The sequence below is a fragment of the Chelonia mydas genome, chromosome 4 (genome assembly GCF_015237465.2).
Source record: "Chelonia mydas isolate rCheMyd1 chromosome 4, rCheMyd1.pri.v2, whole genome shotgun sequence".
Taxonomy (NCBI): domain Eukaryota; kingdom Metazoa; phylum Chordata; order Testudines; family Cheloniidae; genus Chelonia; species Chelonia mydas.
In genome coordinates this window covers 25,324,364-25,337,747 of record NC_057852.1, presented here as the reverse complement: position 1 = coordinate 25,337,747, position 13,384 = coordinate 25,324,364, and the positions used below count along the sequence as shown (strand labels likewise).

General features: G+C 38.8%; 1 protein-coding gene across 9 annotated transcripts in view; it reads right to left on the bottom strand.

Moving 5' to 3' along the window:
* SMARCAD1 (SWI/SNF-related, matrix-associated actin-dependent regulator of chromatin, subfamily a, containing DEAD/H box 1) overlaps positions 1-13,384 on the bottom strand; it is a 79,399-nt gene that overhangs the window by 16,884 nt on the left and 49,131 nt on the right. For all 9 annotated transcript variants that reach the window (XM_007063001.4, XM_043545174.1, XM_037896874.2 and 6 more), the window contains 3 exons: positions 4,404-4,606; positions 2,744-2,834; positions 1,115-1,214 (listed from right to left, as the gene is read on the bottom strand). In XM_007063001.4, coding sequence (XP_007063063.1) covers positions 1,115-1,214; positions 2,744-2,834; positions 4,404-4,606 — 394 coding nt within the window. The remainder of the gene's footprint in view (positions 1-1,114; positions 1,215-2,743; positions 2,835-4,403; positions 4,607-13,384) is intronic.

The following is a 13,384-nucleotide window of genomic DNA, read 5'->3' as shown; positions in this document are numbered from 1 at the left end:
GAGGTAATATCTTTTACTGGCCAATTTCTGTTGGTGAAAAAGACAAGCTATTTAGCTGCACAATACCGTAAATTAAAATAGGCACTTTAAAACCTGGAAGTTATAAACTATTCTATTTAAACATCAGCTAGGAAGTTATCCAATGATAAATCCTGCCTATGGGTCATCAAAGCAAACAAGTTGTTAAATTCCACAAAATTGTTTTACAGTTAGGGAAATTTTATGTTCTTTAAAAAAAGGAGGAAAATTGAGAGCAAGTTTAATAATCATGAAAAAGAAAGATCGATAGCTCTGCACAGAGCCAGTCATTTTTAGGGATCTAGTACACCTTTGCGAGGGATTCTGTGGTGCAAAAGGGGTCCGGTAATATTTTAAAAAAAAATGAAATCTACCCTTAAGTTAAGTGCCCTTGGTAGAGAAATAAACCACCAATTACATCAGTCTTATTCTGTGTTAAGTGACCAGAATCTACCAAAGTTAGAGTAAAATTAACACACGAGCACTGCATTAAAATTGTAGCTGCATTTTGTAAAACATACATAATTTTTTTTTTTAATCATCACTTTTGTACCTACTTACAACCTGTAATTTCAATGCAAGTGTCTTAAAAAAAATTCAATATCAATATAGGCTATGGCTTCAACTCAGTTTAACAGCTTTAGTTTCAGCCACTGAGGACATATCTCTACTGCAGTTAGACACCCACGGCAGGCCCACAGCAGCTGACTTGAGCTCAGGCTGTGGGGCTGGTTTGCAGTGTAGGCATTCAGGCTTGGTCTGGAACCCGGACTTTAGGAGCCTGCAAGGTGGGAGGGTCCTAGAGCTCGGGCTGCCGGAGCTAGAAAGTCTGCACTGCGATTAAACATCCCTGCAGCTTAAGCCCAGCAAGCCTGACTCAGCTAGCACGAGCCAGCCATGGGTATCTAATTGCAGTGTAGATATACCCTTAGAAAACTCAACATTAGCATAAAAAAATTACATCACCAAATTTCCTCTGAAGTAAAAATGTATATATAAAAGGTGTGATCTTAAAACTTCAATCTGCATAATCTTTTTATTCGTGAATCAGGATTGTTTTATTTCATTACAAATACTTGCAAAATCCTTAACTTACCTAAAGTTGAAGCTGGCACAACAATCAAATGAGGACCTTTATCACCCTCTTGGTAGAGGTATGCCAGGAATGCAATAGCTTGTATTGTTTTTCCTAAACCCTAGGAAGAAACATTAACAGTTTAAACTAAAATTAATATAGTCATTGTAAAAGTAAGCATAGTTGGGACGAATGAGTTGATATTTCTCAAGTGTTTACACATAGTCAGTGGAAAGGTGTAACAAAAATAAAAAATATTAGTGTTTATCAGCTATATTTTAGACAATATACTTCCTTTGACTCACCTGAATATGAGAATAATCATCCTCAAATCATTTAATGACTCTCTTCCTCTTAACCCTCCCTCATTACGATTAATCTGTCTTTTCATTTATTCTTATAATCCATTTGTAATGTTCTCATTTTAGTTTAAATTTCAATCTATTTCCCCCTCTCCCCGCAACTGGTCTTCCCAAGGCCTGTGGTATTGATGTGCAGACCATTATTTGAAATCCAGAGCATTCCTTTGAGTGCCCTTTATAAAAAGGACCATCTTTGTAAAGTGTATTCCAGGTATTTACGACAAGAGAGCGATAAAAACTAGGATTCTGAAGAGAAATTTAGTAGAAAGCTCTTTGCAATAGGAGTAGGCTTCAAGCAACTTTTAATGTACTGTCTTTTTGTGTTTTCTATTTAAAATACTGAATACTTATCTACCCCACACACAGAGGTAGTAGTAGGATTAATGTCAAGTGTAGAGTGAAGTACTTGGAAATCAAGGAACATTATTCGAGTCCCAATGAAATATCCACACCAATAGCACCAATCATATCACTGGTAAATGTAACCGAGGGTCAGAATTACAGGCGACAGCCGCTTAAGAACCCAGAAATGCATAACCTTCTCTCACAAACCATTTCAAACCCAACCAGAGACACAGGGAGAAGGGAATTCACAGCTGACAGCCAAACGTTGTAAGGGGAAAGGCAGAGGAAGGAGGGGAGGGTCTCTGCTATTCTACCTTTCTCACAATCTTCTAGCAGTTTTAGAAGTGGTGAAGAGAATTTGAAAAATTTATTATGGGTTAAATTACGATCTGGTGCTAGACACCTGAAATGTCTGATGTTACTGCAGTGAGAAACATCCACTTGTTCAAGCAAGCTTTTTGCTATGTGAGTGGCTTCCACTACCCAAAACCATCATCTGATCCCCAATTATCCAAGGCTATGAAATTCAAGCCCTTCTCTCGTAAAGGGATATTGCAATTTGAGTAACCCTGCGCAAAACAAAGGAACTTGTGGTTTCCAAATTAAAATTAATTTTACAATACAGTATAAATGAAATTCTCACAATCTCATTTCTACTTCTGACTTACAATAGATATTAATGGTATAAGCCCTCAGAATATTTAAAGACTTTTTATTGTGAGATTGTGAGTAATAGTTCACTAGTTACTGCTACAGTAACTCACAATTAATTTAAGAAAAGGAAAAAAATTCAAAGCAACAGTTTTAAAGTGATTTTCCACTGGAAAAGTTACTAATTTGTGGTTATGGAACACATCATTTAAGCATTTTATATGAATTATTTAGATAAAAGTAGGTCAGATGAGCAGTTTAAAATTTGTTAAATATTCAGTTTTCTACTTACCATTTCATCAGCTAAAATACCATTCAATCCATGTTTATGCAGTAGTGCTAGCCAGTTCAAACCTATCTTCTGATATGGCTTGAGCTCCATACTGAAAAAACAGAATAGTTTACAATTTTAGCTCCTTCTGATTGTTTCTATATGAAAGATCATCACGAAAATAATAAATTTTTACAATGGTCATCCTAAAAGTTTTATTGTAGGGTTTCCTACCATTTACTCCACCCAAAGCCCACTTGGGAGCCAAGAACTCACTTTCAGGAGTCGTGAACGTCTCTCCCAGCCCATGATTACAAACAAAACAAATGTCACTTAGGTTTAAAAAACTGTTTTTAGTTGTTTGAATCCATTATACGTTTTAATAATTATTTAAAAATAATGAAACTACACTGTTATCCTTTAGCCATGTATATTTTGTCTTTTTTATCATTGATTGACATACAATAATTACTTAAAGATATGGAAAAACCATTTTAGTTCTATTACAGAATCTGTGATGCAGCTGCAGCTATTGGTAAAGCAGAACAACTTATTAGCAGTCTCTCATACAGTGACCCTCGTTAGAAAGTTTATTTTGACAATTAAAAACTGAACAGGAGATACAGAAGAAAAGTAGGGTATGCAGTCAAGAATGATCATCCATTTTTCAGCTTTGAACACACCGGGAAAGCGTTAGCTCAACTCTATTTTTATTTAACACCAAAAACAAAACAATTCAACAAAATATCTATTTGTTCTTTTAATCAGAGGCGTAAACAGTAGTCCAAAGTTATTACTATACACTACAGAGGGAATTTTTGGTGACCACATAGTGTGCACAAGACCTTACGCTCAATTCCTGAAAATTGCTCGCTATGGGTGGGCTGTTCTGCAGCACGGAGGTCAAAGGGGGCTCCTTGGTGGGTTTAGGCATCAAGTTGTGCAGAGCAGCTTGTAGGATCGAGGCCTTAGTTTGCAAGATCTCATTCAAAACTGAGCCATACAGCAAACTGCACAGAACTTATTTTTATCTGCCTTGGAAAGTTGAAGGGCTGAGTCAATTCTGACACATTCTGAACATCAGGGCATCTACGCATTTCAACCCTGTAACGCACAAACCCTAAGACATTGCTGAGACTCTAATAACATTTCAGTAAAACTTTTTAGTCATAGTATGCACAGCAGGCTGTCTTATTTACTTCTGTAATTCCATTAACTTACTTTATCTAGTTTATGAAAAAGTTGGGCGTTACCAATTAATGCATGTGTAAGTCTCCCTCACGCATGAATGGCAAAAACTCACATTACCACCTTCTTTTATGTCCCTCCCACAAAGATGGTTTTTTTTTTTTTTTTTTTTTGGTAAATTTACGTGAGCCCAGTGCATGTACCTTGTAAAGCATGAAGGAAATCCTTTTGGGTCAGATGTCCAAAAATAGGTTCCTAACCTCTCAACTGTATTCAGGCATCTAAGGTAAGCAGGAATTGAAGCAGCTCCTATTTAAGTCAAGGGGGCTTGCTGGATGTTCAAAAATTTTGAAAAAAAATCAGTCCCTTCATTTAGGTGACTAAACATGGTCTCAAACACCTGATTTCAGGCTCACATTTTTGAAAATCTCTGCCTCCACCTGTACAGAGTATCAAACAATGTTTTCTGTATGTCAGTAGTATTCAGATGTACCTTTGATTCAGAATGGAAGGTTGCTCTATGTTCCATCCACATCCTCCATCTTCAGTGATCCTGGTAACTTGTTTTGTCAATTTATTTGAAATGTCTTCACATTTGTTCATGAGTTTTAGAACCACCTCTCTCTCTTTGAGCAATATTTTACAGTTCCATATAATATCTTCTGATAATCCGTTTGTCTTACTCATTTTTGTAAACTATTAAAAGAAAAAAAAATACTCCAATTGACACGAATAGCAAAATTAAAAATGACCATCAAGCAGCTTAAACATGGTTTTATAACTCTAATCATTCATAAACACTGTATTAGTCATTTTTTGTAAGAAAAATACATATAAAGGTTATTACATCACTGCCAGTGTGAACTTTCGTTACTAATGCTCTCAGCTGACTTAGCTTCCTTTCATCCCTGTTAGAAGCTGAAGGAACAATCCATAAGCCTGTTTCAGAGAGGGGCTTTTTTTTTTTTTTAAATCCTTTAACAACACCTATAGGTTTGTGAAATTCAGCTCACATTCCCTGAGTTATTGAACGGCTTCAAGACTATACACAATTGTGTTAGTGGTAAGAATTATAGTACCATGTCAGCAGTTTGCCCACCTCTGGTAAAAAGGACAGGAGCCAAACTACGGCCCACTGGCCACATCCGGACCCTGGGACCCTCCTGCCTGGCCCGGGAGGCTAGCCCCCGGTCCCTCCCCCTGCTGATCCCCCTTAATATGTGCGCTACAGGTGCTATTTTTATTAAGAAAGATGACTTATTTATTAAACATGCATACCTAGAACTGTTTTACATTCAAGAGTTTCAATCAGCCCCAGCATTACAGGGTATAGGTAGCACCTCCCACTGTGGCTTCTGCAGACCCAGGAACAGATTTGCTGGAAGCTAAGAGTTTTAGAAGACCTGGCTCAGGAACATGATTGACTGCTAATGTTGACTTTCAATAAATCTTAGGAGACTGGGAAAGTTCCAGGAGACTGGAAGAAAGCTACTCTTAACCCAATTTTTAAACACGGGTAAACAGAATGATCCAGGTAAAAAAGGCCGGTCAGTCTGACATAAGTCACAGGCAAAATAATGAAGCAGCTGATATGGGACTTGATTAATGAACAATAAAAGGAGGGGTGATTAATTAATGCCAATCAACATATTTCTGGAAAATAGATCCTGTCAAACTAAGCTTTTTTTTAAAAACAGGAAATTACAAGTATGGTTGATAAGGGAAATAGCGTTGGCGTAATATACTTGGACTTCTGTAAGATGTTTGACTTGGTACCCCACAATATTTAAATAAAAAACTAGAATGGTATAAAATTAACACGGCAGACATTAAATGGATTAAAAACTGCCCAACTGATAGGTTTCCAAAAGTATTTGTAATCAGGGAATCACAGAACAAGTGTGTTTACCGTGAGGTCCTACAGGAATAAGTTCAGTCCTACGCTATTTAAAATTTTTATCAAATGACCTGAACGAAAACAAAATCACCAATAAAGTTTGCAGAAATTGAGAGTGAGTGGTAAATCATGAAGAGGACAGGTCACTGATTCAGAGTGATCTGGATCGCTTGGTAAACTGGGCACAAGCAAACAAAATGTGTTTTAATATGGCTAAATATTACAAGTATTCGTCTAGGAACAAAGAATGTGGGCCATGCTTACAGAATGAGAGAGACTATCCTGGGAAGCAATGATTCTGAAAAAGATTTGGGGGTCATGGTGGATAATCAGCTGAACATGAGTCCTTGGGATATACACACTGGGGAATCTTGAGGAGGAGTGGAGAGGTTATTTTACCTCTGTATTTGGCACAGACGTGACCACTGTTAGAATGCTGCATCCACTTCTCATGTCCATAGTTCAAGGAGGACACTGATAAATTGGAAAATGTTCAGAGAAATGCCACGAGAATGATTAAAGGATTAGAAAACATGCCTTAGTGATATATTTGAAGAGCTCCATCTATTTAGCTTAACAAAGAGAAGGTTCATTAGTACCTACACAGGGAACAAATAGTTAATAACGGGCTCTTCAATCTAGCAGAGGAAGGTATAATACGATTTGAAGGCTGGACGTTGAAGCAAGGCGAATCAGACTGGAAATAAGATGCAAATTTTTAATACTGGAGCAATTTACCCAGGGTGGCAGTGAACTGGCAATGTTTAAATCAAGCTTGGATGTTTTTTCTAAACAACGTGCGCTAGGAATTACTTTGGGGAAGTTCTATTGCCTGTGTTATACAGGAGGTGAGAGAAGATGATCACGACTGTCCCTTATGGCTATGAAATCTATCAAATAGAAATATACCAAAATATGAAAATATAATGAAAGTTGGCAGAATTTAAGGCCATTTTTGTTCACCGTTCTACTTGTCCTTCCTTTCAGATTTTAACAGTGGATACTGTAACAAACAAGGACTATTTAATATACTCCCACTTTAAGATGAGCAAGTAAAAATTAGCGTCACTATCAACAGAAAATGCTATAAAACTGGGGATAATATACTGAGATTTGCACAAGCAGAATTTATAAAAACAATGACATTAATAACATGACAGTTTAGCAGGGAGTTCACAGTTTCCAAATGTAACATTTTTAGTTTTAGATACTAACTGGATTTGAGACAAAAACAAAATTAGACTCATTTTCACTTTTCTCCAACCATTTCCTCACTTGAGTCATGGGCCTGGCCACTACTCTGAGAGCTTGTGGGGCAGCATACATTTGAACAGCACCAGTACTTAGATCTCAAGTCCCAGGCTATGACTTCTCCTAAGAGGTGTATTCTCCCTCCACTGGGAAGCCAATATTATTTTGTTGTTGTTTTTGTGGGGAGCAAACAGAGGAATTGGGTGGAAGGGCTCCACAGAGTCTAACCACGCTGATGGGAGTAGCAAGAAATTGGATGCCACCATGACACTGGAACTGCTGTAGGCAGCCAACAATTTCTTTTAAAGAGCTACATAGGGGGAAGGGTTTTCCCATGAATGTGTCCTGACCAGCTGCCAGGGGCAGCCTCCTTACCCTGCAGTAATGACACAGCTCTCAACAGGCTCCCTGCTTCCTAACCACTGATTTCCTGCTGCCAGCATTCATCTCTCTCCAGTTCAAAAAGATGCATGTGGCTTACAGGGGAGGAGTGGCCCATTTCTCTGTAGTATCCCCCACCTCCCAAGTTGAAGCCTTAGGGAGCAGCAAAGAGAAGAGTGCCCCTCCACACAGAAAAAAAAAAAAAAAAAAAAATCAGTAAGGACTCTGGCTGTCAGCGTTCTGGGTGCTGCTGTGAAAGCCGCTTCCAACATCAGAGCACCATCCCACCAGCCTCTCTTAACACAGAAGAGACTCAGGGCTGGAAGTTATTTTTTTTCTTAAATCCAGAATGTGGTTTTAGGCTACACAGACTCATGTTCTGCAACCATTTGGTGTGAGAGAATGAGAAATGGACAACTTTCTGTATAGATAAATCCTTAGCCTCAACTGCACAGTCTTGGCTGGAAATCATCCTTTCCATTGACTCTCATGTAAATGGGTGGGCAATCATACACAGAGGTGTGGTAGGAGGTCAGGAGCACATGTTGCTAGGTGTGCTGGTTTTATAGGAGGTTTAGGGGTTAGCCATGTCAAACTAGCAGCAGCTCTATATGCTGCTCTCGGAAAACTTATTTCAATTGTACCTTTGTTATTAATAAACAGGACTGTAATGGTGGTGCACAAAGGTCCCAGTCAGGACTGTGACCCCACTGGACTGGGCACTGTACAATCAGTGCTGTGGAGGGCTTACTATCTACAAGATAATGGTAGCACATTCTCAGGAAAGTCACAAGTGGAGCGAAGCAAAGCTAGGTGCTGGGGCACAGTACTGCAAATAAGATGAATCCATAAACTGAAGTAAAACCGGTACAAAAATAGTTATTTTACTATATAAAGCTTTTGTTGGACCTCATTTGCAATAACACGTGCTGTTGTGCATATTACGTTTCTAAAAGGACACTGTGTTTTGGAAAAGGTTTAGAGGTTGCTAAAGAACAAAATTATTTGTGCAAAGATGCAGGGAATGTCTTGAAGAGTTTTAAAGAGAAACACATTAAATGTTTCCATCACCTTTTATAAAGCCACCCAATTTAATTGTATACTCTGGTCTATATAAATTCATGTTCCTATTACTCTTTCCTCACACTCCCTTCTCTGTTCCTGATTTTAGATATCCACAAGCTCTTTGGGTCAGAGACCATAACTTACTGGGTGTTTGTACAGTTGGGACCCAAGGATCTCTTGATGCCACCTGGCAGACAGCACAGGGGTGCATAAGAATTACAGGGACCCTCCAAGTCTGGCATTTACATTCGAAGTCACCGAAAAGGGTCTTGTAACACTTTCACTGAAATCATGTGTCACACACTGGTGGTCATCATCTCTGCGAAATTTATGGGAGGGTAATATGTAAGGAGATGTGTGCACACACAGACACACACAGTGGAAATTATGTTCTTAAGGTCTTGTAGTTAAACACAGGTCACCCAGAGGTAGCATGCCTTGAGACCTACTCCTCCAGACAGGAGGTGGGAGACACTTATCTCTGCAGCTGACCACTGTGACCACAGAAATTTATTAGCATTCTACGTCAAATGCCAACGAAGATCTTGCAGGGACTTTGGAAGAAAAATTAAAAGGAAGAGATAAAAAAAATGGGGGAGGGAGTAATATCCCTGTTTCATAGCTGAAGAACTAATGACTGGTTGGACACATCTAAGGGTGCAGAAAGATGCCACGGTATCCCCCATCTGGGGAGACAAGTTGCCAATGGGCTTGATCTCATGAAGAGAGGGTCTCAGGCATCCTGGTTGGAAAACGCTGTGACAAGGATGTTGGGGGAAGCAGTGCATCATTGGACAAGAGTGCATCTTGTTAGCTAAGCTTAAGTGCTAGAATGTGTTATGATTTGATTTTATATATAACCTTTGTTTCCATTAATCCTGTTTGCTATAGTTTAAATATGTATTCTTTATAATGAAAACAAAAATATGTTTACGGAACAAACAAATCTAAGTGCTCTGTGTTAAGCAGAGCTAGAACCTAAGATGTAACCAGTAAGCTGTGGCGTAACCGCTCCTTTGGGAACGGCAGGTCTGGTAATTCTGTGAGTGTCCAGTGGATACGGTCTCCACACTCCAGGGAGATGGTCAGAGAAGCTGGGGCTGGAATGCGTCAGGTTGCAGAGGGACAGTGGTGCACACCTGGGCTGAGAGGAAAGTGCTTGTGTTGCCTGTGACTCGGGGTGTCAGCAGTCACCTGGCAGGGATGGACAAAGCTCCCTGATGCTAAGGGGAAGAAGTTGCGGGATACCTCACAACCCTGGGTATCCCCAGGGAGCATCACAACAGGACCTAGCACAAGAGAGCGGCCTTAGTAGCGCCCTTAATATAGTGTCTTAACTATGATATGTTCGTAAAGTACTGAAGTAGATAAATTGAGATAGTTCCCTCCACAGGCTATGTCAAGTTTCTGCAGTTGCCAAATAACTGACCTTCCCAAAGCAGCTGCAAAACATTGGTTCCTTTATCTGAACTTGGACTTCCCTTCACATTTCAGCTTTAGAAACCCTCAGTCATGCATGTGCTTGCCTAATCTCACTTTCTGCTGGGATGATAACTTCATTCTCCAAGTGAGTCTTCTCATCAGCACCATTTACGCCACAAAGCTCAATTTTCTAGTCCTTGCCTGAACACTTTCCTTAAGGTTACACTGCACTATACTGAAGACATTTCATAATGTACCTTCTTCAGAGTGGCTTTCATATCCTCCAATTACTGCTACTAGAACAGTTTTTCCATCTATTATTCCACATTATGTATCAAACTTCACAGCGCTATGCAACCTCATTTAATTTCATTATTACTACCACCACTGCCCATTTCTAGCATCATTCAGCAGAGGCTCTCAAAGTATTTTGTAAAGTTAGTAATGCTCCGTTTTACAGAAGTCTGAACTGTGGCACAGAGGTTAACTTTCCAAGGGTCACATCAAGTGAATTGGAAGAACACAAGTCAGAATTCCAGGACTGTATTCTAAAAACTTTACAGTAGTCTCTCCTTCACCTTGGTCCATTTCCTTTATCACTTTTTATTTTTCTGGAGTTTACCATATGTTCAAGATATAATCTTGGTCTGGGAGCCTGAAGCCGTGCTCTAGTTTAGAGAGACAGAAGCCTCGCAACAAAAGTATTTCCTCGCCAAGGGCTTCTCAACATGTTAACAACCAAAAATGCTTTAGGACCTCTTGGCCATCTAGCCATAAAAGGGAGGATGGTCAGAATCCCCCAGACCTGTCTGCAACCACCAAGTTCAGAATCCATGTTGTAGCTTATCTGTACATCGCAGATAATCAATGTCTAATTTCATTGCCTTATTCTGAACTTGAAGTTAATGAAATGGAACAGAGTAACCAATTACAGCCAAAGGCAACCCTCTTATTATTTCACACTATATTTCTCCCTTTAATCAACGCACAAAACTCTTTACCTGGGAATAATTTTGTGGGCAGTCAGGCACTGTTTATTCCAACATGTAACCTCATTTCTTCTGTCAAATGCCTGCTTAAAATCTACACACATCACCTTCATTTGTCACACATCACCTCGACATGTGTCGCTACCAGATTCATACGCAAAGATAGGCTTGAAGTAATGCCTGGCAATAAGGAGAGGTGGATTCTATTAAGTTCTGCCACTTGCACCATGTGTGACTGAGCACTTACTTTGGGCCTCAGTTTCCTTAACTATAAAACTAGCAAGGCTTAACTGCCTCAAAGGGGCATTGAAAGGCTAAACCCTGATTCTTCATGAAGACATTGGAGGTGGACCTTTTTTATCTGCATGAAGCTCCACAGAAATCAGTGGGGATTTGCTTTAGGTCAGAGGTCAATCAACACCTATCATTACAGGATTGGGGGCTAGGTTTGTTATCAATGAATCCTCAGGCAGAAAACATTAAGTGCAAAATATATTTCAGTTTAAAGAGGGAAATGGTAAGTATTTTTTAACTTAAACAATGTTAAATTGAGAACACCTAAGAACACTTATATTTGACAGTCTTCAGTATTATTACTGTTATTATTATTATTATTAAATTAACTTTTCAACATGTTCACAGAATTATAGATAACAGGGTGCTCTGGTAAAATTTGGTATACTAGTCTAACTTAAAACAAGTAAAAAGAAAAGGAGTACTTGTGGCACCTTAGAGACTAACCAATTTATTTGAGCATAAGCTTTCGTGAGCTACAGCTCACATCATCGGATGCATCCGATGAAGTGAGCTGTAGCTCACGAAAGCTTATGCGTGAAGTGAGCTGTAGCTCACGAAAGCTTATGTTCAAATAAACTGGTTAGTCTCTAAGGTGCCACAAGTACTCCTTTTCTTTTTGCGAATACAGACTAACACGGCTGCTACTCTGAAACCTCTTAAAACAAGTAGTATCCGAACATCCTATACACCTTTCCCTTCCTTATACAAGATACCCAGTGATCATACAACGAAAAAGCTGAACTTTTAAATTGCTCAATCTCTTCCCCGCTCCCCATAACTGCAGAGTTTATCTGTAAAGAACCTATATGAAATCAACACAAACCTGGTTTGCTAATGTCAATTCAACAACTACATCTCACTTTAATTCAGTGAGTGTACCAACGAAAGGATATCCTTCACTGGCAGTTTGTGTGTTTGAGTTTTTGTTTAAACAAAAAGTGAAAAATCTTACCAAATCCCTCTAATTTAAGCAATTCTGGGATTTGCATGTAGATTCCTGCAAGTAAGTTTTCTGAAAAACATCTTTCGTTAAAAACAGCCATGAAGAATGTGATTTTTAATAAGAGATTAAAATTCCAACGTTTGTCCAAATGCCTAAAGGTCTGGTTGGCATGAATATAAATCCTGTTATCTGTAAATAAATGCACGGAAATTGAAGCCATCTGTTATAAAACCACATATTTTATTTCATATCAGCATTCATCTCCAAGTTACAACAAGATGAATTTTATCTGCCATTCTGAATTATCTACAGGAAAAAAGAAAAAAAAGCGATATTACTGTGTCAGAGAAGTTCAGGTGCTTAGCTCTGTGTTCACATGGGATCACTAGAGACTTAGGACTGAATTTTTCAGAAGCGTGCACAGTTAAGTAGGCCATAATACATGCATTTTTTAAAAATTCGGCCCTAAAAAGACACATCGTTTAGGCTACAGACTTCTTAGTCCCACAGACAATGGACACAACTCAACAGCTTTTATAGGACTCTTGAAGCACTGTCCAGTGAAATATGGAGTAGGAGCATACTGTAACCGAGTAGCTACCACCAAGCAACGAGTTTCCTGGATACACCTTACATCAATTTTTACCTCAATGCTGGATAAAAATAACTCTGGCAAGAAGGTTTAAGATTTTACTTTATTTGTTCATTTCAATAAACAAATATGAATTCTTCTGTATGTGCCATTCCTATTGTTATCTTTTCTTCATTTTCACCTTCCATTTTTCTAATGAGATTTGGGTTGGGACAGGTGGGTTTTCTTTTGGTACCTCCAGTCAGTTAAGGAGACCAGATTTTAATCACAAATATATCAGTAAAAAGATAACTTTTTCCCACAGGATCCCTGACTTATTCAGCGCACAGGACGAATGATGCTCACTTAATGAACAAAAGGAGTACTTGTGGCATCTGATGAAATGAGCCGCTTCTCACGAAAGTTTATGCTCAAATAAATTGGTTAGTCTCTAAGGCACCACAAGTACTCCTTTTCATTTTGCGAATACAGACTAACACGGCTGCTACTCTGAAATTTAATGAACAGTTATTCAGTATTCTGTTTTCGCCTCATTGTTCAATGTTTGGCCCTATGCCTTATTTCCGGAACATTATTCAAGCCGTACTCTCAAAGACCGATTTATTAATTTCCTATGGACTTTTCCAAGGCACTCATC